The 27,900-nt window shown below is 43.3% G+C and overlaps 1 protein-coding gene across 1 annotated transcript in view; it reads right to left on the bottom strand.

The window, feature by feature from the left end:
* Nucleotides 1-27,900, bottom strand: part of SORCS3 (sortilin related VPS10 domain containing receptor 3) — a 1,546,015-nt gene that overhangs the window by 462,472 nt on the left and 1,055,643 nt on the right. Inside the window, exon 18 of the mRNA XM_086919577.1 lies at nt 454-571. Within this exon, the coding sequence (XP_086775703.1) occupies nt 454-571 (118 nt within the window). The remainder of the gene's footprint in view (nt 1-453; nt 572-27,900) is intronic.

Raw genomic sequence — 27,900 nt, 5'->3', positions numbered from 1 at the left:
AAAATGTACTTGGTCGTACTATTGACCGCCTCACCCGCCAGAGAGTCCCCGTACAGAAATTTACAACCAGATATACTTTTACACTCTAACTTACTCCAGACACAACACTGACCAAATCCAGGTTCTGTCTGTGGCTAACTAACAACATTGTTTTTTGCCTATTATCTGACATCTCCCTCCAGTGTTACCACTATGAACTACACTCGATTCTGACAATGCAACAGTCGTAAACGCATTACCGTTTTATGATTTGAGCTGACAAAAGCCCCTCAAACATACTAACCTTAGTGGTTAACAGACAGACACCAACTATACCAGCCATCACTGTACTTAATTGGATTCTTTTTGCTCAGAAGTGGCTGAAAAATATCATGTTAACAATATCCAAAGGATACATATACACAGATGAATGCAAGATTCATCTCTGTATTTTGAGAATTTTCATTGTATTACCTGGTTGTGCAGATGCCAAGTCTGGAAATCATTTTCATTGCATCTTCTCCCAAAGATGGATTTGTAGTCCACTTTCACGAGCTGCCACTCTGAACGAAGGCTAAAGTGACCAAAAACTCTAGGTATAGAAAAAGACAGGAGGAGTCAATTATTATCCACTAAAATGGTGACATTTAGGCCTGTTAAATAAAGGTAGAACATGGAATTAGGTAGTATAATTAGCTCAAACTTCGCTCAAAACAGCAATGGCTTTTTACACACATGCACTGCTCCAATTCTAAATTTCTGCACTACATCAGACGCTTACCTATTGAGATCAGGAACAATCATCACTGGTGGCACTATATCAACTGTGTGAAGTGGTACAGTCTTTCGATGGTTGATTATTACCTCCAGAATTGCTCACAACAGGTCTAATGTTCCAACCTTTGAGCTATGACTTCAAAGTTTCTACTTTCCAGCAAGCTGTGTATCAGTACAATCCCTGATGCTCTTACATGAAACCTTTCAGCTCTCTACTGAGAAGAGCAAACCTCTCTTTCCACCGTTATGCCAATGTCAGAAAACTCTATTTAAAGTCTAATCTCCAGAAGACGTGGTGCTCCGGGCCAAACACTAGATCACAAATCAAGGAGGTAACTACACCTCTCAAAATGAACCCCCATAAAATGGAATTATTTATACTCTCCTCTCCTTTAAATGGCATTCCTTCCAAGCCTGGCTAGACACCTCTAAAATGCTTGACTGCAAGCCCTTCATTATAGAGAACGTCATATCAGTATGCTTCATCCTGGATAAGAGCCTGACCCTAGCTGCATACACATATTCACTATCCAAAAACCTACTTAGAGGAATGAAGTCAATTATAACAGTGCTATAAGATCTTTCAAGATTATAGCATGGCAATTCTCTTAAGTTTGGGATTCGAATTATCCACCTGGCAAACTAATGACAACTCTCAGTGGAAGCTATACTAGTTTCAGGCACCCATAGAACTGCTCACGCCAATCCAATCTTGCCATCTCCAAAATGGCTCAATTTTTGAACACAGAAGCACATTCCAACATTCTTTTATTGTCAATAAAATCCTTCAAAGTGAATGGACAAACTGCTTGTAACAAACATTAACCATATTGGCAGCTCTACTGCTTCCTTTAAACTGTAAATGCTTCTCTTCAAAACTAATCCGAAACAGAATATCTGAACTCCATCGGTCCTACTATCAATACCAACCCTTCATGTGTCTCCATCAAACAAGAACTGAGTCCCACTTTTCCAGCGTATTTCAATCTTGACTGAAGTTTAACATAAAATGATATCGCCTTCAGTACCCACACCTTCCAATGATCCAACCTCCACTACCCGGGAACTAATTCTTCCCTTTTTCCAAAAACATACATAAAATGATTAGTAGAAGAATCGCAACTTTTGCTAATTCTTAGGCATATGTGTAAATTGTGTCACTTGAAATATTAATTTGAATTACCTCTTAAACCTATTCGTGCCGATATTACTTACCATTGTGTTTAACTTCTGCTATTAATAATATTTTATGTAATTATCACATTTTACCAATGCCTATTAATATGTCACTTGTGTTGAAATTTTGTTTTGATACAAGGCGTTCGCTGTTATTGAGTCTCGTTGACGCTAAACAAATTTGTAAATAAACAAATAAATAAATGTCAACTTTTGATGCTTTTTTAAATTCTAATGATTCAGAAAGGGGGTGGTGATGAACAGAGTGTCTGAATTAAGCAGACCACTCTTACCCAGTCCAAAGATCAGGGCTTGATCCATCACCGTTTTTTAGCTCTGAATCGTTTTTGGACACTATAGGTGTGGCAGGGTATACTCAGACATGAGTCCCTTTCTCACTGCACCATCAGGATTCAAGCAAGCCGGGCCGAAGACGGCTGAAATGTCAGAAACCGGTCCCCGGTAGCCTGTCTCCTTTCTGGTAAAGAATTGGCTTGGTAGTTTAGTCTGCCCTGTTCCCATGATGCACTGGGCCAGGGACAGACTGATTTGCATATAGCCAGGTTCAGAGCTGGGATGGTGCAGTGAGATAAATAACGGTGATGGATCAAGCCCTGATCTTTGGACTGGGTAAGAGTGGTCTGCTTAATTCAGACACTCTGTTCATCACCCCCCCTTTTCTGAATCGTTTTTAAATTCTAGACAGGAATCTGGCCAGTCTGCTTTGATGTGAGCATTCTTCCTCTTCACAATGTCAGTAGAAAAAGGGCATTGTCGATATCAACGGTGGGATTTTTTAAAACCATAATTTGGCTAGATTCCTTTTTTGTGTCATAATTCTTTATTACCATTTTTCAAAATATTATATCTTGAAAACAATAGCATCGGTCGCATGTTTACAATGACCGAATGATCAATTTATTGAGAACTTTGAACAACATGCTCCTCTTCAGGGCTGGGAAAAACATACATCAGTTTGGCTAGATATCTAACCTTCTTTGCGGCGTGTCCTTCTAATATTTCTGCATTTGTTTCAGTTGACAGAGGTCTGCTCATCTGACTTAGGAAGTTATGGAAAGTCCCGAATGACCTTCCCTGCCCATCCTTTAGCATCTAGACACAGAGGGATAACCACAACTACCATGCTCTAACTCTGCGCTCTGTTATCTGATGTGCAGGTGCGTATCCAAGTAGTCTACAGTTTCGCTCTGCTGTAGGCCTCAGTTTGCATAATGGCACTAGGGTGCTCTTGTACAGGGGATTTTGTTTGGGCCTGGCAAGTATTATTTTTACTATAAGCCAAAATGTTCAATTTAGATTACCAGAATATCAGGTTAGTAGAGGAGTCATTCTTAAAAAACATGATGAAATATATTAAGCATCAGTCAGGGGTAATGCATGGTCTTCTCCAGGACCTTATGGTCTTAAAGCAGATGCACTGTACCTCTCATTTGATTTATTTTATTGAATTAATGAGGGTCTTATAAGGCACTAACATGTTACCACCTGGCCAACTTGCACAACTCAGAGTCAGGCAGTGCAGATCAAGCATGTGCCTTCCATAAGAGGTACACTGGACAAGGTGAATCTCTTTAGGGTCTTTCCCATATACTTCAATTTACCTAAATGCCAGGGGTAGCAGAAGCATCATCACAGATTCTTTGACTCTTATGCCATCATAGGAAGTGACATCATAGGACTTTTAACCCTAAATGTTCACAGGAATAGAAGTCACATGACCTTAACACTGATGACAACACAATAGTTGAAATTGTTGACGTTCCATAATAAGTGCAGGATTAATATAACAACACAGTTCTATTTTCAATACCACCTATATTAGGGTGCTAACATGAAAGTAGAAAGGGGGCGTGGCTTGGCGCTGATGTAGGACATGGACAGATATGGCCAAATATGGACAGATCATAGCCTGATCCCGTTCCATATCAAAAACGTACGCCCACTAACCTTCAGTAAAACGAACCCTCACCGTGACAACCCCGTCAACTGGAAAAAGGTTCAAGAAAATCTTAATCTTAACCCTATCCTCCAATCTCAGTCCCCCACTTTATCTGGTAACGTTGAACTCGACGCTAACCTCTTTCACAACTGGATTTCACAAGAAATTAAAACTCGGAACCCCTCCAAACGTCTCTGCACAACTCATAAAAAAACTAAAACCAACTCCCCTTGGTTCACCTCTGATCTAGCTACTTCTCATCTACTGTGTAGAAAAGCAGAGCGAAAATGGCGCAGAACATATGACAATGACGACCGTCTCTCTCACATCCAACGAAGGAAAAATTACCTCTCCAACATTAAATCTGCTAAAAAAAATCTTCTACGTCAACGCAATCAAGGAGTCCAGTCAAAAACAAAAAACATTGTTCTCAATAGTAAAATCGTTCACCCAGCCCAAAGCACTACAACCCGAAATCCCCCCATCCCAAGACTTTTGCGACAAAATATCAGACTACTTTGAGGACAAAATCGTCTCCATCCAAAGAAATTTCCCCCCTTCACAAACAACTCCAGGTGCTCTTATTCCCTCTCAACTTGAATCCCTAGCTGGTAGCCTTAAGAATTTCTCCCCTGTCACCCTGGCTCAAACCAGAGAAGTCATCCTGGCGTGCAAGTCTGGTTCTCCGTCTGACCCCTGTCCTCCTAAAATCCTCCACCAACTCATCGATGTGATGAACCCTATCATTAACAATATAGTTAACTCGTCGCTTCGCACCGGATCCGTACCCCGCCTGTGGAAAAAGGGTATAGTCAAACCTCTCATGAAGAAGGCCAACAAATCCGCGTCGGACCTGACCAATCTTCGCCCGATCTCACTCCTCCCTGCTCTGGGAAAAATAACCGAACAGATGGTCGACAGAGAACTTAAACGTTATCTGGAAACTCATAATATACTCCATCCGCAACAATCTGGTTTTCGCCCCAAACACTCAACCGAAACAGCTCTGATTGAACTGTCAGACACAATCAAGACGCTACAAGACCAGAGGAAGAATGCAATTCTCATTTTTCTCGACCTCACTGCGGCATTCGACACCATCTCCCACTCCATCCTAATCAGCAGACTGACGGACATAGGGATTTCGGAAATCGCCCTATCCTGGATAAAATCATTTCTTACCGACAGGTCCCAAACTGTCGCCCTCGGCCCTTTCCACTCCAAAGAGAAGAAGGTTTCCTCCGGGGTACCTCAGGGGTCCATCTTGAGTCCCCTTCTTTTTAATATCTACCTCATCCCACTCTTATCCCTGATTGAATCATTCGGCATACCGGTAACATCGTATGCCGATGATACGCAACTCATTGTACCCCTAGAGGATAATTCAACCAAGGCTGAGCTCAACCTCAAAAACTGTTTGACAGTAGTCTTCCAATGGATGGACACTAACCATCTCAAATGTAACTCCAGCAAAACGGAGATCCTCCCTATCGGAAAGAACACCTCCTTCTGCCCAGCCCTCTGGTGGCCGGATGACTCAGTTGCACCTTCCCAGACTGTAACAACAGCTAGGAATCTCGGCGTCCAATTCGACTCAGACTTATCATTCGACCAGCATGCCAGGACTGTAGCAGGTCAATGCTTTGGAATAATAAAATCGCTAAAAAAGTTTTTCGACTTCCTTCCACTTGACGCCAGAAAGACGGTAACAGTAGCCCTCATAATTTCACGCTTAGATTACTGTAAAAAAGACTACTCTGACCAAGCTTCAAAGTGTTCTTCACACGGCCGCCCGACTGGTCCTAAAGCTGCCCCGAAAATCATCTATCTCCGCAGCTCTACGATCCCTGCATTGGCTCCCCCTCCATAAAAGAATTCTTTTTAAAATATTGATTGTTGCCTTTCGAGCTTTTAACAAATCTGGTCCAAAATATCTCACCAGACGCTTCCCCCACTACAACCCTAGTCGATCCCTCCGTTCGTCCCAGGACAACCTCATCCTCCCTGCTAGGTACAACTTGAAGACTAAGGGTGGAAAAACCTTAAGCTTCCTGGCCACCAAAGCCTGGAACAACTTGCCCAAAAATCTGAGACAACAAACTTACGAAAAACCTTTCAGAAAACTTCTAAAGACTTGGATCTTTAACCTTCCCGATGACTACACAAAAGCAGCCATCTAAACTCATACTGCTACCATGACTGGTTTACCAGGAATTTCAGCGCCAAGATGCTCCCTCCGGAGCGAACGCTGCGCTTTAGAAATACCCCCACAAATATCACAAATATCACAAATAGGAGGAAGCAGGTCTCGGAGCTCTGGCCCTGGGCTTCCTCATCTATCATTATCCTGAACCCCTGGCATCCCCGACCGAGGTGTAATCAGTGGCTGACCCCCTCAAGCACCTGCAGCTGCAAGCAGAAAAGGTGGTTTGTGGTGGAACACCACATACAGCGATTGCTGGCAATGCAAAGACCCCGAGTTGCTGCAGCTAAGATGGCGCCTGTGAGATGAGCAATGAGGCACAGAAGTCCGCTGCACTCCAAGATCATTAAATTACTCTGATGGGTAATCGGTGAAAGTTCAGTCTTTTAGGGTGATCAGGATGAAGCCCCTACTGTCCACGAGGGGCAGAAAATATAGAACGCAAGGGACCTTACAGGTGTAAGGTGGATAACCTGAGCACTCCTATGTGCTAAAGAAGCAAGTGTATCCAAAGGTGTTTAAATGTTCAAAGTTGTATTCACTTTGTAACATGATGCAAGTAATTCTTCAATCCAAAAAATATATGTTTTGATGAAATAAAGTTTGAAGACAATTTTACACAATGGTTCCAAATGCACGAAGAATTATTTCATGGCGTCATAATTGTTGTAAAACAACGTTGATCTATGTTCCAAATGCATTTCGAGCTAGTGGCTCTTAGTCAGGGGGTTAATGTGTTTCGGGAAAATTGAGCGCGTTGAAACGCCGAAGATAGGAAAGTCCGAATGCACAGTGGAACATCATCCGTGGCTGCTACGGGACCTTCCGGTGAGCCATTGAGGGACTGCTCCACCACCGGCAGCTTTCAAGGTGAGCCGAGCCCTGTGAAAGGGAAATGAATTGATTGGCCAGGCACGCATGAGCAGGGCGTGACTGACAACAGGCTTCGCACTGGAGTGCACTCTCCGGGGGGAGGTAACGGAGACTCCCTGCCCCGCAGCTTTCTTGAAGTGTCTCCTTGCTCTTTAAAGTATAGTGACTTGCGGCAGAGGGCTTTGAGAGACTGTGGGAGCCCGACGCGGAGACCCTGAAAAGAGGAAGGGGCACCGAATGAAAGGAAGGTTTCCAGGCCCTCTCCAATGGTTGATTGGGATGGTTCCAGTGGCCCCCCCTATGCACCATCCTAGGAGGAGGGCGTACAGCAGCCTCCAGTGACACGAGGACCCCAGTCCGTTAGGGTCCGACGTGACCGGGAGGACAGGCTGGCTGGGTCTTGATGGTGAAGGCCTGCACGGCGAGTGTAATGTGCAGGTGAAGTGAACCACTGCCCTTGTGCACAACGGACCGGAATGGGGGCTGGCCATGGTGGAGATCTCAGTGGGAGCTGAGTGGATGGGGGGGGGCCCGGACACGAAATTAGGGGGAGTGGTGAGGACCCGGTAGAGTGATGGAGGACATATACAGTGTGGCAGAGTTTTGGGAGGGCCCACTCAAAGCGCCTGTAGGATGCTGCTCCTCCATGGGTGCCTATAGATCTGTGGTGTGAACCCACATTACGGATGGAGGAGGAGGAGGACAACACTGTGCCATTCGCTTGAGCTTACCGAGTTTTGGACGCTGGGGAGTGATTGCACAAGAGGAGACCTGTGAACAAGCTGAAGAGGCCCCTAAGCCATAGGCACCACGAGGGGAAGGCCCTCATGGGGAAAGTCACTAAACAGAGGGGCCAGGGTGCGGTTCCTGCAGGAGGCGGGGGGACCCAGACTGATGAGGAAGAGGATCCAATGGACCCTGTAAAAGGAGTTTCATCTATGAAGCCCACGCTAGCCGACATAATGGAGGCCATTACGGCATCTCGGGAGGCATTTGAGACTCTATTAGAACTGACCTAGGACAATGAAAGATGATCATCGTCGCCTAGTAGAACCGGTCACCGGCATGGAGAAAATGATCACAGATATTCCAACGGAGGATCCAGAATTACAGAAATCTCTCACTGAAGTGGCATCCAAAGTTAAGGCACTGGAAGCCTGTGCATAAAACATCAAAGGGAGATCACGTCACAACAACTTGTGCATAATTGGTGTGCCTGAAAGAGAAGAAGGAGGAGATATAGTACAGTTTCTGAAGGACTGGATCTAGAAAGAGATAGCACCTGAAGGGCTCTCTTGACTCTATGCCATTGAAAGAGCACATAGAATACCGACTCGACCTCCTGAACCTGGGGCACCAACAAGGCTGAATATCACCTGCTTGTTACACTTAAGAGACCATATACTTGAACAGGCCCGACAGCTGACAGATCTACAAATAGGGAACAGCAGGTTGAGGATATTTCCAGAGTTTACCAGGGAAGTGCAGGGGCAAAGGTCCACGTTCCTGGCAGTCAAGAGGAAACTACGCCAACTTCAGCTCCCCTATGCCAAGCTGTTTCCGGCCAGACCGTGGGTCGTGGGACCCAAGGGCACACTATTCTTTCAATTGCCACAAGAAGCCTGGGATTGGCTGGATACTATTCGGGAACGGAAGTCAGGAGACAACTCACCGAATTGACTACAGGTGAAAGGGCGATACAGCAAAGTCCGGTGAGACCCCAGACGGAAGTAAGGGTTGAACGCAGCAAGGCCATCAGAGCGGTGGTGGAGCTTAGCCAAGCGGGATCCAGTCCTGGATCAGTGAGGAGTGATCAGGAAGATGGACGATCTGAGAGCTCTCCAATCCTGAGTGCTGCAGAGGAGTCAAAAACGGAGATGCCTGTTGTTACCCCTCACACAGCAGATGAGCTGGTTTGACTCTTGGAAGTTACCTTGGGGACATATGGAAGAAAGAGGGGCAGGGGACCTTGGTGTATATTATTGACACTCAAGAGTCAGGGACCTGGGGAGACCAATCACTTTGGTATGGCGGGAGTCCAGATGGAGGGAGTTCCAGGGTAAGGGAGTTGGGTAGTTTGATTAATGTGGGAATGTTCACAGGGGACCAGGCGTGACCGAAGGAAATGTGACGATAGATATGATTAAATTCTGTTCCCATGGGATCCAACATAGATTATAAATGTATCTCCTGGAATGTCCGGGGGATGCACTCTATGTAAAGATGCACAAGATGCATGCTTTTCTGGTGCATAGAGGGGCACAAATTGCATTACTGCAAGAGACCCATGTAAATGCGAGAGAAGGAGCTGCTCTGATACTGTGTTAGCGAGGGAAGCTATTTCATACATACTATTTGGCTTTTGCCAGAGAGGTACTGGTGTGGGTGCGAGCCGGAGTCTCCTTCCAATGTACCAGAGAATGTATTGATCTGGAAGGGAGGTATGCTGTGGTGGTGGGTAAGTTGGATGGGAAAGATGTCATAATAGGAATATAAACGCCCCAAATGTAGATCAGGCTTCATTTTTAGCAGAGCTTTCCCGATCCCTGGAGCAGGTGTTGCGGTGCTACTGGGGGGGGGGGGGAGTATAATAGTGTTGAAGATGTGGGACTTGACCGGTCACACCCCCGCATCCTGAATCCCCTGCTCATCGAGTGGCAAGGACGCAAAGAGATTCGCAACAACAGTGGGTATTGGTGGATTCTTGGAGGGCGCATGCATGAGCTACATTTTCGATTGGATGCCGTTCTATGCATGCCTGATGTACACGAATATATCAGGGGCAGCGAGTATTTGGCGTGTACAGTCTTGGACCATAACCCCTTATTGGTATGTCTCAGTTTGTCTACGGCTAGAGCAGGGATTCCTACTTGGTGACTTAGACCAGAGAATCCGGAGGACCAGGTATACCACGCTGATATTTGCACAGCCATCGAACAATACTTTGCAGAAAACACAGGGACTGCCTCAACACTTACAGCAGAATGGGAAGCGTTTACAGTGGTGCTAAGGGATAGATGCATTGCAGTAGCAGTAGGTGTAAGTCGAACGCTGCTAAAAGACCTGCTGCATGCAGAGCAAACTTTACATCGCATTGAAAGCGATAAACCGATGAATGTGGCAGTGCAGAGGGAACTCCTCGAAGCCAGGGAGGATGTAGCGGGGCATGCGGAGTCGCTGCACTGTTTCAACTGTAAAAATTACATGGCCAGAGTGCACTCTGAAAGGGATAAACCTGGGGCCCGGCTAGCCTGGCTGGCCAACCCAGCTAAGAAGAGGTCTGTAATTTTAGAAATGAGGATGGACCGGGGTAAAATATGGTATCGCCAGCAGGATAATTTCTGTGACTACTATTCAGATCTTTATAGGAGTAAGGCATCCCCCACAGCTGTAGAATTTGCCAACTTTATTGAGGATGTCGAATTAACAACACTGAACCACTGAACATAGAGGAAGCAGAGGTCTTGGGGAGGGAAATAGAGATTGTCAAGGTTAGAAGGGCTGTTAAGGCCATGGCCAGGAATATGACGCCGGGCACAGATGGGTTCCCCATTGAATTTTATGCAGCATATTTAGATTTGCTGGGGCCCGATTGGTTGCCTTATACAATCAGGCGAAACAAGAGGGGAACCACTAAGGAGGTGCTGATTGTTCCCTTATTAAAACCAGGGAAACAGGCATGGGACAAGACAGAGTACCACCCCCTGTCCCTGCTTAATCTTGATTATAAAATCCTGAACAGGATTCTGGCCACTCGCCTACTGCCACATATGATGGGTCTCATACATTGGGATCAGGCCCGCTTCATACTCACACGCAATATGGCAATGAATGTCCGGAGACTGTTATGAGTGATAGGAGCAAACTCTTCTTGCAAAGAGGAGGCCACTGTTCTAGCAATCAACATTGAAAAGGCTTTTGATAGCCTTGAATGGCTATATTTATTAAGTGTGATGTGAGCCTTTGGATTAGGACAGGAGGTTGTGGACTGCACTGCTCTATTGTATAAAGACTCCACAGCTCGGGTCCGGACTGGAAAAATCATATCAGACAGGTACGTGGTAGAAAGAGGGACGAGACAGGGGTGTCCACTATCACCACTGCTGTTTCCAATGGCTATGGAGACACTAGCTGCTAAGGCTAGGACTGGGAATTGGTACCGAGGACTCACTGTAGAGGTACTGGTCTTACATGCAGACAATCTCATATTGTTTCTCAGCAACACGGGTACAGACCTTGAAGGGGCTAGGGATTTACTAGTGGTCTTTAAGAGAGTGGCAGGCCTTAAGGTGTACTGGAGCAAGTCCTGTCTATTTCCCATCAAGCAGGGATGGGAAAAACTGCAGATAGTAAGGACATCGAATGGGAGGGGAGATTTATTTTGTATCTAGGGGTGCAAATATATCATGACAGAGCAGATCTCTTGGAGAGAGATGTGGGCAAGATTATACGGGGGACAAAGGCCAGTTTGGACTTTGGGGTACACTACCCTTGTCATTAATTGGCAGTGTTTCCCTACTAAAGATGGTGACCCTCTCGGGGCTACTATATGTGTTTGGGGTGCAACTAGTGTGGATCCCTGCAGAGAAGTTTAAGCAGCTTCGGACACTGGTGACGGACTTCCTATGGGGAACTGGATGGTGACAAGTAGCTTTAAAGACTTTATTGCTTCCCAGAGCAGATGGGGGATTATCGGTACCAGACTTTGAATATTACTATATTGCAGCTCAGGTGCAATGGCTAACGAAATGGGTGGCAAGTCAGCTTTGATGTACAGCACAGCAAGGGGATGGGTTCCCTGCACCAGATCTTCTGGCTAGAATAGTACTGCGATTACCTGTGCCAGAAAGGGCTCTGTCAGCAGAATTGTGGGTAGCCCACAAGTGTTGGACTCGCAGCTAACAGAGGGTCACAAAAAAGTGAGCATACGCACCGGAGATCCCACTGAAGTATTGTATGGAGTTACCACATGGGGCAGATTGGAGGAGGCTGGGACAGTGGGAGGAGGCTGGAATTCTCATCATGGGGCAGTTATATGAGGATGGTGTGCTGTTGTCATTTGATGCATTTAGTGAGCGAAATTAGATAACTGGGGGCAATTTCTTGCTTCATGCGGCCCTGACGGCGGCAATCAGTGAACACTGGGGGAGCGGTTTGATTGAACCCCCTCTGAATGCAGGTTGCCAATATGTGGTATCGGCGGCAGGGACATTTAAATTGGTTACTTGTTTGTATGGAAGACTGAGTAGAGCGACGCTTCTGCCACATCAGGAGCTGCAGTGGAAGTGTGTAGAGGGTAGAGAGCCAATAGAAGACAAAGTGGGGACGGAGCTCAAGGAGAGGGTTGGTAATGTTTCCAGGAATGCTAGGTTCCAACTGATATATTTCTTTGCCTTCCATAGAGTGTACCTCACTCCTGGGCATCTCAAAAAGTATTTTAACATGGTAATGGCAGCTTGCCCCAGATGCAGAAAAATAGGAGCAGAGTTCCTTCACATGTTTTGGAGTTGTCCAGAGATAGGACCTCTCTGGAGAGAAGTGACAGAGGTGTTGTCAGACATTACTGAAAAGGAGGTGCACTTCAATCCAGGACATTGCCTACACCACAGACTTCTACACACTGCCAGGAATAAAGTTATTAGTACTTTTCAGGATTTGGGATTCATATTAGCAAAACGAGATATCGCAAGTCATTGAAAAGCAAGAGGAGGCCCTAACATAGACAGGTGGAGGAGGCAACTTGAGCGCTGGGCAGACAGTGAGGGAAAGGCACGGCTTAGAGATGCTAGGAATAATGGGTGTGAGAAGATGTTGGATGCAACCAGGGCTTGGGAAACTCTGACACTGCATCTCAAGCAGCTGAATGACATTACGTATGAGGGTGATGGAAAAGCCCCATAGGCTGGGGATTCATAAACTGCACTGGAAGGAAGCACGGGGAAGATGCGGTATGGTAGGGCTCCTCTATCGGCAATTGATTGGAGATCATGAATATTACATCAATGGGATGGAAGCGATAACCAAGTGGACCTGGGAAAGTTAATTGTACATGGTAATTCACGGCACCCCTGGAGGCAGGGGGAGGATTGGGTGGGTGGGGTTGGTAATAAAGTTGAGATGGGGGATTACTTGTATGTAACTTGCATGACATATCAATGAAGGCTTTGGATTTGATTATAATTGAACCTAATGAGAAGCTGATGGCCAGCAACATAACTGCTACAAATGACTGTGTATTGCCCTACATGTGTAGACCAAAAGATTATGCTATATTGATTGTTATACTATAAATGCCTAATAAAATTTGTTTACAAAAAAAACATGACAAATGAACATTACTAATTTTCTATGTATGACATGCACAATTATGTGCTCCTCTGAAGAGGATATAGTTCCACAAAACACAGAGGTACATTGTGTACCTCGATTATTTATACTTCAAACTGTCGCAATTTGATAATTCCCCTTATGTACACTGCAGTGAGAAAGGCAAGCAGTAAAGCTTTTATTCAAACAAATAATTGTCCATGTATTGACAAAAATAAAACATGGCAACATCATCTTTAAAAATTTATTTGCTTTTAGTTTTTTTAAACTTAATTAGAAAAGCGGGCTTTGCTGACTTATTTATTTTATACAACTTAATGGTATTGACTGATCCCAATGGAAGCTGCAGAAGGTAAACAGTGAAGATCAGGGCATATTTTGCCTTCTGGTATTGTAGTGACCCTGGTGAGCTTTGAAAGTGATGGGACATAATACTTGCTCAAATTATAAACAACAACCAAGGAAGCGATTCCAACATCTTCTAATGTGGATAAGGGGGGGCACTACTCTCAGTAAACATTCAAAACATGATGCAGTATTGTGCATTTTAAAGGACATTTCTCACATAAATTTGCTAAAAAGGCAAATGCTGTGAAAGGACGCTCATTATATATTTAATCCATTCCTGTTGTGCTAAGCCAAAGAAACCTAATGATCCCGTTTAGTTTCTTCAAAATGTGCAACGGATACCTCCATATGTCAAAAAGTACCATCATCATACTGCCAGGGTCAGCATTTTGTGGTGGTTGTTCCATAGGCAGAAAATTACATAGATTATGCCAGTACCAGATTTTTTACCATAGGTACAATACATATGCCATGGGTGACCCCTAGTGTCAAAATTCTCTTCTAGTGTGTTGGACCGAAATGGTTGTCCACCTCAAGTCTGCCATGGATGGCCTCCCTTATGAAGCATTTTATATTATGTTCCCACAGTGCATTCCATAGAACCTCTTTTAATCAATCGTTTAATGTTTTGTATGATTTTTCTCCTGTGTGCGTCCCTGTGTGAAGTGCTATGTCTTCTGTTTAATTGTGTCAAAGCTGCAACAATGTGTTGGTGGTTGATCCCCATCTCTTGACTCTAGTGGCCCTTAACTATTAAAAGCCCAACGGTTTTATTCATCCATTTTTTATATAAAATAAATTGCTTATATTCCACGCTTTCCGGAGACCTGCGGTATTACACAGAATTGAGGAATTTTCAATTTGGATCCCCTGAAGAAGGGTCCATGACACGAAATGCATTGGGCAAGGAAGGCGACATTTCAGAACGGGAAAATAAATTTTCTTTATGGATTTTGAAAATTTTAATATTTTCACAAATTGAAAGTTTCCATTGTGAATATGATGGAGCAACATTGGCTAGTGATAGATTGCAATAATAAACATTGATTGTTGAACAAAAATCACGGAATAAAAAGGATTTTTTTTATATAAAAAAAACTGGATGAATAAAACTGTTGTCGACCCGAGCCAAAAGGGGGGGCTCTACCGCCAACACATTTTCTCAACACCAGCATTTTGCCATGGGTGCCCCATCGCAAGAATTACCTTGAGTATGCCAGCATATTTCCATATGTGACCCTATGCTAGGAATTACTTGCAGTATTTTAGTGCTACTGTTTTTCCATTGGTATCCCATATGCTTGTAATTTTATGTCATTCATAGTAGTCAGTCAGTCAAATTCACTTTATGCAGTTAATTAAAATCATAAAAGTATACTATAAAAATGAATTACAAGGAAATTTACAAAAAATATTAAATAAACGAAATCATCACGATTTATCTCAAAAGACATCAATAATTCATTAATATACAGAATAAAAAAGGGGAAATTTCATACAAGTCCTGACACAAGATGCAGATTATTAGCAACACTTCTTTTCTTCTTAATCCTGACAGCCGCGGTTAAAAAACTAGCTATATTAAAAATTTCCCATGTATTATTTAACATTTGCACATAAATGAAAGCCGGTCTTGTGTGAGTAAAACCTTTGCCTTTTAAAATCGGTATTATAAAACGATTACGGATATGCAAAAAATATTCCCAAAATAAAACAAAATGCAGAGAATCCTGAGTAGAGAAATTGTCACAGGTACATACATCTAAGTCCTCCAGCTTTTTTCATCCCTTGGCTCGGCAAAAGTAAATGTAGTTGGTTTAACCTAAATCGAACCAATAGGAAGCGATGGGGCTGGCTAGACACAAAGGTTAAGTATGGCTCAATAGTAAATGATGTACATATCAGCTGATGAGCCCAAACAGACGGTTTGCTTAACTCATTCTGCTCTCTATCCCTTTGAGATACCTGAACATACATATTTTTAACCCACAATTTGTCGACTTTTACCAATTTCTCCGGGGAGCCAAAAAGCTCAGGTCTGCCTAAATAAGCTGCAGTCCTTTTGACATTCATAGTAATTTTTCTCAGGTACTTGTAAAGCTAAGTATTGCCACCAGTATGACAGTCCCAGCATGCTGAAAGAGGTGCCTCTAAAAGACAAGAATTACCTTTAGTAATAGGGCCAATGCCAGACTCAGAAGCATAACACCACATTCTCCCTCGTTCTCACTTATATTCACTAATTCACTCTCATTCACTCTCATACTATCACCCTGGTTACACTCCTTCATTGTCTCTCACTCATACTCACAGTAGACTCCCTGATACTCAATAATTCTCACTCTGTCTCTCTAGCAGTCAATCACTCGATCATGCTCATTTATTGACACTTAGTTCAACTTATTCACACTACCTGCCACTCACTTTCTTTCAAACACACACTCATACTCACTCAGAGACATATGCTCCCACATACTCACGCTCACTCTCTAACACATTGTCACTTGCACACACATACATAATACAGATTTAAAAGTATTTTATTTTACTTCAGCTGCCACCAAAGGTCCAGTTTCAGTTGTTAGTGCTTCATTTTAGTACACTTTAGTTTAATAAAACATGAGCAGAAAACAAGAAGGGTGCATCTCTGATCCCAGTTTCAGTTTTTAGTGCTTCATTTTAGTACACTATAGTTTAATAAAACATGAGCAGAAAACAAGAAAAGTGCATCCCTGACACATACATGGGTAAGACACCCCTTTGTTCTTGGCAAAAATGTTGCCACCTCTGAGCCAAGATGTCACATAGGCAGTTCCAGTGGAAAAAATGGCCATGCTAGGTATTACAGCTGCGACCCGATATGGACTCTAAATAGCATCCATGCTCTTTCCCATGTGGCTAGTGTGTGAAAGTATCTTTTTCTATGCAATTATCCACATTTCTTTGAGACTGATGCTGCTTTTCTTTTAGTCTGAGCACTGGTACACTACTAACTAGGCTCCAGTGCATGAGCTCTGACCACTAAAACATGTACAAATTGTCTAAAACCCTAATTGGCATTAGGCAGCAAACACAATTCTTCTTAGAGTCACAAGCAATCTTAAACTAACCTGTTCTCAAGCCTTATGTAGCTTTGCACCGAGCAGAGAGGGTCAGAGGTAATGTTTAAAGTATTAGTGCAACACTTCAAACAGTAACACAGTGAAAGCATACCACAAAAGGAGCACACAATATTTAGAACAACAGAGTACTTTTTATTAAATAAAACAAGACCAACATGACAAGAATCCACTTACTAGAACTGAAGATATTCAGTTCTAAAGATTTTCAAAAAATAGCAGCAAAAGGCATCAAGCACCAAATGTGGATATCTGGCCGTGCCAGGACAAAGTCAAGAGTTCAGGCCAACCGTGATGGAGCGTGAGATGGTACAGGGACTCAGGCCCATTGAACAGAGTACCTTAAATCCTGGTTTGGTGATGCTTAACTCAGCGGGGGCTCCCCTCTATAGTGTATATGGCACTAAGTATTCACTGATCTATGGATTGATTGTCTGGAAGAGTCATTTGCAGTACTACATTCTAATATTATTAATCTTTTAATCTTTTATGCGCTGTGTGTACTATATCTGATTTTAAGTACGTGAGGTCAGAGACAGCGGTTAGCTGGATATTTGTATTAGGATGTGTAGTGCCATTTTACTTTCTTTTATTTCTTTCTTTTTTCCCTTTGAAGTAGCAGTAGAGTGCCCCAATCTGTTGTGATAGGTCCAGCCCCATCTAACCATGATTACTAAATTATTAAGCCGGAGAACAGAAAGGCACTCAATGTGGCTGTTGGTTCAACCGTAGCTAAAATAAAACTCAAGTCAGCTGGGGAAAATTTTGGGATGACCAGAATTGACAACTTGTTGGAAGAAGTAGCAGAAATCCTAAATCATACTGTCCTGCCCCACCCTCACAGTACCTTGCACTACACCCCTATCCACAGCTCCAATGAAAGGAGCAGAGAGTATTCTGAAAATGTTGAGAAGTCAATAGTACCCATGTTAGCCCCACATATAGCCCAGTCAGTAAATCCTCAAGGTGGACTTATCCCGGATACTGCTATAGGGGGTTAATTGCTTGAGCATGTTAACCCGGTCATCTAATTCCCAAACAGATACTCAGCATTATATGTAGAAGAGGTAGGAAGAGTTGGCTTGGAGGAGGGGATGAAAGATACTACAGCTAATGAGATAATTACTGACAAACAAGGTGACACATTGATTGTGAATCATCTGGCGGACAATATTCTTCGTTTGATGGATGAGGTCCATGACCTCAAGAAGGGAATAAATGCTCTGGAAGGAAAAGTTGAAGAAGCATTGGGTTTAAATAATTCCAAGCAGGACCGGCTGGTATTTTGGTGGACCTGCAGCGCATCCTCAGAAAGGCATTTTAGGGAAACCTCGCCCCAAGGCCTTATTAGATGCCATCCCCAGTCCTAGAGACAGTATACTTCTCCTAATGTTAGAAGGCTGATGGAGCCATCATTTAAGCAGTCAGATGTACCTAGTGAGGGGGGCTAGGGTAGGAGAAACCCCTCAATATGGAGAATTGGAGTATAGTTCTTATATTCAGAAATGGGTTTACATCATATTGCATTCATACTGTTCAGTCAGGAAGGGGAGGACCTTCGAGGGTCTACCTCTTCAGTGTAGTATTAGAGCTATCACTGTCTACTCTCTAGATTTACTGGCAGTTAAAGTGGACCTCCTTTCAGACAACTCTCTGTCAATTTTTAATGTATTCAACAGGGCGGACACTTGTATTCATGAGTCCAAGGTAATAAACGTGCTCAAGAACACCCTCCTTTAAGTAATTGGGAAAGGAAACCTAATAGTGTCAGTGCCTCCAGTGAAATAAACACCAAGGGCAGCACAATTGAAGGCATTGGTGTTAAGGTGTGATCTAAGAGCAGCATATGGGAGACCCCCCTCAATTAGTGAAGGTACACATATATTTAATAGATCGGGACACTCCAGCCAAATTGACTACTTTTTTAATATATGTAAAGTTGTTGCCCTTCCTATTTGATATGATTGTAAAAGATAAGGTTGATAATGACCATAATGCCCTTAAATTACTCTATTGGGGAATATTGCAGAAAGACCTACACCCATGGATAGAATATTTATAGGGGACATTTCTCACACCAATATTGTAAAAGCCATCCGTTGGGAATGGGTAGTTAAGTAGCCCACGGTTTTGGGAGCTTTGGTAGGTAAAGTAAAGAAGGAGGCAGAAAAACTGAATGACCTCTGCCTGAGGAAAGAGTAACAAGCCTTAAAAAAATCATGTAGCACTCTTTTAATTATTTAGATATCTTCTAGCCCCAGGTAAAGGGTGATACTAAAAAGCTGAGAGAAGTACCATGGAACAATAAAGCATGTAGGATAGTGAAAACTGGCTTTATACCTGCAGTTCAATGCAAGTGCTGGAGTGACCTGATGATGTCCTCTGCAGTCTATCGGGGGAAATGGCCGAAGCTAAGATAGCTTGGAAAAAACACCCTTTGGGAAAACTTGCATTGCACTATGAACAACAGAGATAAAACATTGTTGGAAAAGAACTACAATGAGTGTTAATGGTACCTGAAGGAAATTGGAATACTTTGTCCAACCTCAGGAATGGGTGGCCCACTTTAGTAAACTATACTTGGGATGTTAGGAGTGCTGTAGATTTGTTCTTGGCCACCAAATGGGAAAAACAAAACACTCTGGAATTTGATCTTGGGACACTTTGGTGATCATTTAGGCTAACCTGACTTCAAAAGCACCAGGACCCGATATGATCCCTAATGACCTCCACCTGGCCTATCAGGATGTCTGAGGTCCCTATATTAACCATCTGACTAATTCAACTTTGAAGGACATAGGTGTGATTCATATACAATTACAGGGTGGAGGGTGCCTGTCCTGATTTTTGCTACTGCCATCATATTACTTTCCAAGCCCCCCCCTGCCCAGGGCCTACATCAGTTGCAGACTGAATGCAATGGATTTTGTGTGGAGCAAACATTAGAGTTAAATAGCTCAAAGACCAAATTTATGATGTGTAGCCCTGTAAAGTCGAATAACAGCAAATGCAATATGCAAGTGTAAAACGATCCAATTGAACAAGTTTAAAATGTTGATTATCTTGGACTAAGATTAACCTCAAATCTAAATTCGAATTTGCAAGTGCAAAAATACTCTAATGCAAACTTATCTAAAATACATAAAAGGACTGTATCCAAGATTATTGCCACTGCCCTGCATATCTATAATGTTAAGTCTCAGGGAGCACCCTTGTGTTGCGTGGAAATTTGGAGGTATGGAATTCTAGCATATTGTCAGTAGTAGAAAATCATTTATTAGATCACTTTTGGCACTCCAACAGAGTACTTCATTGACTCCTATGTATTTGGATATGAAGCTAGAACATGGATTTATTGGTACAACTTATGGACCTCGATAGCCTTAGAGGCATATCAAGAGGGTCTAAGCGATCTCATGTCCCTTGCTTGTGTTTGGAAAATACTGTGGTTGAGCTTTGTCGAGATTTTATTGGGAAAATGGAGCCTGGAGAGATTTTGAGTTTCCCCAGAGGAATTAAGCACTCTTTCCAATGTGGCCTTAAAATCATTGTACTGGGAAAATGTGTCAGGTGAAAACTGATAGTGGAGTTCATCGATTTCAAACCATTTTCTTTATTTGAGAGTACTGTTGATGAAGTTACTCCTCCACTTACTCGTAAATTGTATATGTAATTTAGATACAAATGACTTCCCACAAGCGCCTTTTGCAGCAAGTAGGCCAATCTTCCTGCTTAAGAAATGACCCCCTTGAATAATGCATATATTATTCTTTTGTCCGGCTTACGGATAGCAGAGAGCAAAATGGATAGCTCCCCTGTGTAGGAAATTGGGCACAAGTCAGCATTTTGAGGCCCAGAGAATTCTCAGCACAGGCCCTACTAGAACTGTGGTATATTGTATCTCAAAATGTTATGTTATGTTATGTTATGTTAATAACATTTATTAGGCGCAACAGCTGCCCCAGCAAAGGGGCGTCCTGGCGCCAGATCATGTACACAACACAACAGATCAGAGCTGAAAAGAGGGGAGATCAGATACAAGGGGAGAACAAATGGGTTTTAATGGCCCGTCTAAAAAGCGTCAGACTATTAAGGGCGCGAATGTGCACAGGAAGGGAGTTCCACAAATCCGCCGCCAGAACGCGGAAGGAACGTCCTCCCATCCTGCTCAGCCTGAACCTAGGCTTACTCACCAGATGGAGCGATTCAGATCTGAGGGACCGCGTGGGGACATACGCAGAAATGAGGCCCACCAATGCGGGGGGGGAGGAGAGCTTCAGAATCTTAAATGTCAGACAGAGAGCCTTGAATTTGATTCTCTGTCTGACCGGAAGCCAGTGGAGAGAGGTCAAGACAGTCGAGACCGAACAGTGTCTTGGGAGGCCAACAATGGCCCGTGCAGCAGCATTCTGCACCCTCTGAAGCCTAGTGGCCTCCGCCTGGTTGACTCCTAGAAGCAAAGCGCTCCCGTAGTCAATCCGGGAAAGGATGGAGGCCTGCACCACCAGTTGCCGAGTGGGAGGGTCGAAGAATTTGAGGACTGGTCTCAGTCCTCGCAGAATACCATAACAGGTAGCTGCTGTCTTCTTCGTGTGGCTGGTAAAAGATAGATTAGAATCCAGCCAGACCCCCAGATTTTTAACTTCGGCCGCTGGGAGGGGAGTCACCCCTAGTTCGGAAGGCCACCACTGATCTCCCCAAAGGTCCGCCTGCTTCCCTACAATCAGGACCTCGGTCTTCTTGGCATTGAGCTGTAGGCAGTTATTACGCATCCAGCTAGCCACAGCTATAAGTCCTGCCCGGAATCTGAGCGCAGTCACCTCAGGGTCCCCACTGAGTGTCACCGCCAGCTGCGTGTCATCGGCATACGATGTCATAGTGAGGCCAAATTGCCTGACGACAGCAGCCAGCGGCTTCACATACAAGTTGAATAAGGTGGGGCTAAGGGCAGAGCCCTGAGGGACTCCCAGTTCCAGAGGATGAAGCGAGGACTGGCCAGGTGGAATGGCTACCTTGAAAGACCGGTCCGAGAGGAAGGAGCGGAACCACTGAAGAGCCTTCCCCACAATACCCACTTCCTCCAAACGTCGCAACAGGATATCGTGAGACACCGTGTCGAACGCGGCGCTCAGGTCTAACAATAGGAGCGCCGCAGTCTGCCCCGCGTCCAGCACCGACCGCAAATGCTCGATCATAAAGAGCAAAGCAGTTTCAGTGCTGTGTTGCACGCGAAACCCATTTTGGCTCTCGTCAAGAATGTTATTACGAGAGAGGTGTGCAGACAGGATGGAATTCACATGCGCCTCAGTGACCTTGGCAGTCCAAGGTAAGAGGGAGATGGGCCGATAGTTCTCCGGGAGCAAGGGGTCAGAGTTGGTTTTCTTCAGAATAGGGCTGACCACAGCTTGCTTCCAGGATAACGGAACCATGCCCTCACTGAGGGAAAGATTGATCAAATCCAAGATGGGCTCCCGACAGAGAGGCGGGAGACGGGCGAAGAGCTCCGGCTTCAGTGGGTCTAGGGGGGAGCCAGATTTAATTTTGAGGCTCAGAATGTCAAATACCCCGTTAGACATGGCCGGCAGGGTGGACAAAGTTTCGGACACAGAGACCTTCACATCATTCGGGGTATCCCCGGGAGCAGAAGGAATAAAACCACGGTAGATTTTCTGCACCTTCTCTACAAAAAAGGATGCCAGGTTTTCGCAGTGCGGGTCCGTGCATATTACTTGCGAGGTGGCCCGTTTCCCCATCAAATCTTTAAGTACCTTAAAGATTAATTTAGAGGGGTTAGGGCTAATGTCAGTTTGGATTTGGCAAAGCAAGAGTATTCAAGCTAATGTTACTATTTCCATCATAGAAGTTTTTCCATCTCTGCTGATTTTGCACATATTGTTAGGCTCCAAATTAACTGGCAACTTGAGATGTTATGAAAAATCTGCACCTTATTGCTAAACTGACTATTGCTATTTTGCACTTATTTTCAAGCTAGATTGTAGTTAATGCTACTATTTCTATAATAAAAGTGTCTCGAGCCCTGCTTATTTTGCACGTATATGAAATGGCAATCTGAGCCGTTAGGTAAAACTTTCCCCTGATTGCTAGTATATCAGCCCAAAGTGACCAAATCAGCGAAGTTGCTTTGTGCTTCTGGGCCCTATTTTCACTTAATCATTACCGATCTTAAAAAATGTATCACATTTTCCTCTATTTTTCTAAATTGGTGTTGGATTTTTCTTTTTCGTGTTTTCACTTTATTACTGTTTGAAGTGCTGCATAAATGCTTTACAGATTGGCTCTAAGTTAAGCCTGGCTGCTTTTGTGCCAATTTACCGGACGGTTAAGTACAGGTTAATTTGGGGTTTGCTTGATTTTCACCCTGACATATATTGTAGTTGATGCTTGAGTAGGGATACACCCCCCACCCCCATCCCCCCAAACCAGTAACACAATTTCCAACAGGCATGTTATGATGTTAAGGCATCTTCATCTGCTCCTGACATGCAAGCATGCATTATTACTCTTTACAGATAATATTGTATGAGTTTCTAGTGCTTTTCACCTGTTTCCTGCTATGTGAATCAGACACGCGTTCTATAGGTGTAACATGAATGTTTCAAAGAGTAAATCTGAACAACACCAGCTAAAATACTCCAAAGATTTACATTCTACAAGTATGTGAAACAAGCTTGCAGCAATCATGTAGTGTTTATGAAGCACGTGATGAATAATTCTGTGTTACATTTTAAAAAATGTGTATGATTTGCAATGATTTGGAGCCTTGTCTTTCTAAAACGCGGGGATTCTGTAGGATGAATTATATATAAAGGTGCATATTCTTGCATTAGCTTCTGGTCAAAAAAGCACTGGAATATTTTATTTATGCACTGTCCCTAATACAAACAAAGGAAGAATCATTCAGTATCCTAAATTCCACAGTGGCAGCGCCATATCAAATCAATGTTCTCAATTAAGTAGCACCCTAGATCACCCTCATTACCACCACCGATAGATTCAGTGCTTAAATGTCCCTTGTTGTCTGTGCCACGCTCTATCCCCCACATGCATCAATCTAGGATTTTGCATTTCTTAAATAGCGAAAATTAAGGAATCGCTATTTAGGAAATGCAAAATGCTATGCATCAAGAAATCCTAAAAGTTTTTAGGATTTCTTAATTTTCGGAAATTGCGATTCCTTAATTGCGAAGTGCAATTAAGGAATGGCATTACATTGATTCCTATGGGCCTAGAGGCCCATAGGAATCAATGTAGTCAATTGGAAGGCAGTAGCAAATTGCGAGTGGCACTTAGAAAATTTCATGGGTGCAGGGGGGGGTCCAAAGGACCCCCTCTGCACCCCTGAAATGCAATTGAAAGTGCATGTTTCACACACTGTCCAGTCTGTAACTGGACAGTTTAAAAAATGCATTTTCAAGCATTTTTAAACAATTTCGCAAATTACCACGAGGTTGAACCTCGTGGTAATTTGCACTTCCAATTTGAATAATCGCAATTTTTTTTTTAATGATGCATTGCTCTTAAGGAATTGCAAATTTGCAATTCCTTAAAAGCAATCGCATTTTTGGAATTCGGTAAAAATACCGAATTACTCAAACATGCTTGTTGCATCCCAAACACATATTTAGGAAGTGCAAACGGCCGAATTTACCGATTCGCACCGTTTGCACTTCCTAAATAGGTTGATGCATGTGCCCCTCTGTTGGGCAAATTGTTGTCACGGGATTACGGATATTCCGCACTGACATACTAGCTCGCATTTCCTTTGAGCCCACTCTATTGCAAAATCTCATGAAATATATCTTTACTGTACATCCGATTTCCCCTTCGCAAACATTTGCCTACTGGATGCAGGATGTGTCCTTGCGATGGGAGTCTTTCTCGCCTAAAATACCCTGTATCACAATCTGTACAGCTACATTTTTTCAGCAATCATTGCTTCCAAGTACAGAAGTATGACAGATGGTGAGCTGTATGAGGCGATAAAACGTCTGTGCCCAAGGAAGCTAGTGTTTTGCCCAGCACTCAGTCACACACAAAGTACATAAACACAAACATTTTCTGCAATTCAGAGTGTCCACAAACAAATAAAGCAATTGTATGTTCACAGAATCTTTATAAACTTGCATATCAGTTCCATACAAGTTGAATATATTTAATCCATGATTGGAAAAAATGAGGGATTTTCAAGTAGTTTGCACTACTTTGTTCAGGTATTTGAATGTCCAATTAATAATTAGGTTCAGGTGACATTTCTTTGACACAAGGAACCATTTCGCGCTAAAATCGAGTCGGAATACCAAAGCCAGCATTCCGCTTAATAAATGGTCATTTCTGCAAAGTACAGTAGACAAATTTCACTAAGGCCTTGCACTCATCCATCAAATCAGACACACATTCAACTTGTAAGACGGCATGCCATAGGCACCTGGCATTCTTTCACATAATAGAACATCCCAATTGGGAGGAGGGTTTTGTCTGCAGAGCGTGATGCCTGTTTGTATCACATTAGCAAACCACAGAATGTCTATTCCGTTGTTTTGTGAGCACGTTTTATTTAATTTTCACGAAAGGAAATTCATCAGATAAACGTGGAAAGGGCAGTCTGGACCAAAAACCTAATAAAGAGGCAGATTAATGATGTAGGGCATGCTGCTCTCCCCTGAACGGATTACACCGCCTAGCAAACAGGGTGGAATATTCAATTAGAAGGCAAGGCAGCATTGTGTAAAAGGATGGAATAGCAGCACCATTTCAGAGTCAGTTGTTTGCAGGTTATCAGAATGTGTTTCTAGGGGAATATCAATATGATTTAATGTCTGGTTGATGCTCATAAAAGGTTCAATGAGAGCTTGATTGCTGTTTATTTTGAAACGATCAATCAGAGATACTTAATTGTATGATCTGTTCAATACCAGGCAGCGTTAAAGGAGTTAACAGCTGTTGTTTTCTCTGCAGCCTACTGCAAGAATACAAGCATGATTCTATAACAGAATTTCACTTTACAATATTAGCTGAGAGAAAACCTACAACTACATTTCATATATTTAAAGATGGCTAGAATTGATCATAATTTGGGCTATTTCAACCAACCTGCTGCAATCTGTTTTAATTAGGGGTCCCTCACACCATTAGTATTTGTAAAAAGGTCTATTGGGTTCACAGCTCTTCATTACCTGGTGCTTCTCTCTCCAGCCAGCGGCAACTGCCAGTCTGAATGTGTTCTGGGAGTAGCACCTTGACAACAGAATTGTCAGTTATAAAAATTCCACTAACCCTTCCTTACCAATGTAATTATTAAAAGCAAGTGAGCTCACAACATCTTTCCCTTTCTTCAGACTTCAAAGCAAACTCAGGTTGAAGTATATACTTGCATGAAATATTAAGTGATGAACTGAAATAGATATAGAAAATTTAAAAGCATAAAATCATAGGAAAACCAAAAACTGGTAAGAAGTATAACATTGCATCTACTGAGCAATTATGAACACATAATCATGAGTGGCACTAGTTCTTGTATCACCAGTAAGAAAATAACTTTTATAGATAAGTAATAATGATTAACACACATACTCTTGCAAATAACTCAGGGGCTTTCAGAATTTTAGAGGTCTCTGAGTACATGGTGTTTCCATGTCACCTTCAGTATGAACTCTGTTTACTTCCGAAGTTGTCTCCTCCTGGCCCTGTAACTCTCAGATTGCCATTCAATCCTCCATGTCCCACTATCTGACGATCTTGTGCCAACATGTATCAACTACACATGTCCACACCATCTATACCAACAAAGCCTTCTTTTTTCCGTCAATTATGTTCTTCACTATCAGCAGAACAATATTTTGCCACTCTATGGGGATTGCATCTTTCCCCATGGACCAATACCACATGCCACTGATCTACTTCCTTCACCTGAAATGGCCCACAGAAATTGCTTAATCCCCTCTTGATGCGTTCTGACCTCACTTTGACCCTATCACCAGGATTGATCATCCCCTTACTCTTAGCAGCCCCAGGTCTACCAGGAACCTCAACCTCGCCCTTTACTTTCCCAATTTTCACTTCAATCTGTTCTTCAATCCATGATATTAACAGATTAGTTGTGGTGTTCGTCCCTTTCATGGTGCAAAATGGAACCACTTTGGTAGTAGCATTTTCTGTGGTGTGCTACACCGACACCGACACTGAACCTGCAGCCACTTACTCAATGTCCAACTTATTTACTATGGCCAATTCTAATGCACCCTTAACCATGCGGTTGGCCCTCTCCACAATCACATTGGTTTGGGGATAGTAAAGTGTGGTGCACAAGTGCCTAATTCCACAGACACTCAAATATTCTCTCATCTCATCTGAGGTCAATTGAGTTCCATTATCGGTTATAAGCACCACAGGAAAACCTTCTTCTCTATAAACATCACCCAAGACACTAATCGTGACCTTTGTGGAAATCTCAGGAAGGAATTGCACAATTAACCACCTTGAAAAAAGATCTAGTAACACAAAGGCAAACTTTTTGATACGGTCAACTCCTGCCATGGGACCAATGAAATCAAGTCACACACTGTGCCGTACCTAACTTGGATTTTTGATACTGCTTATATCTGACTGGGCACCAACTTCCAATTGCTTCCTGCATTTCTTGCATTAAACACATAATTCAACCCTCAACACCACATCATTGTCCACGCCTGGCCACTAAAACTCTATTCTCGATTGTTTCTTAGTTGCTCTCTGGCGTAGATGTATCTCATGCACTATCAGAGCACGGAATTGGTCAGGCTTTCCGTGCTGGATGACCTGAGACTCAGAGCAGATAAAAAAAACCTGTGTGCCCTGGTGCTGTTAGACCTCTCCGCGGCATTTGATACGGTCAAGCATGACCTACTGTTGTCGCGGATGTGGGATCTCGGTATCCAGGGCACCGCCCATGCCTGGTGACCTCCTTCCTTGGCGAACGGATTCAGAGAGTGTAATTGGCTGACCTGGTATCGGAGGCAGCAGGTATCACATGTGGAGTCCCTCGGGGCTCAGCCTTGTCACCCCTATTGTTTAACGCCTACCTGCAGCCCCTTATTTCAGTACTAAATCAGATGGACTGCAGTATATACAACTACGCCAAT

The sequence above is a fragment of the Lissotriton vulgaris genome, chromosome 5 (assembly GCF_964263255.1).
Source record: "Lissotriton vulgaris chromosome 5, aLisVul1.2, whole genome shotgun sequence".
Lineage (NCBI taxonomy): Eukaryota > Metazoa > Chordata > Amphibia > Caudata > Salamandridae > Lissotriton > Lissotriton vulgaris.
This window is presented reverse-complemented; position numbering and strand designations above follow the sequence as displayed.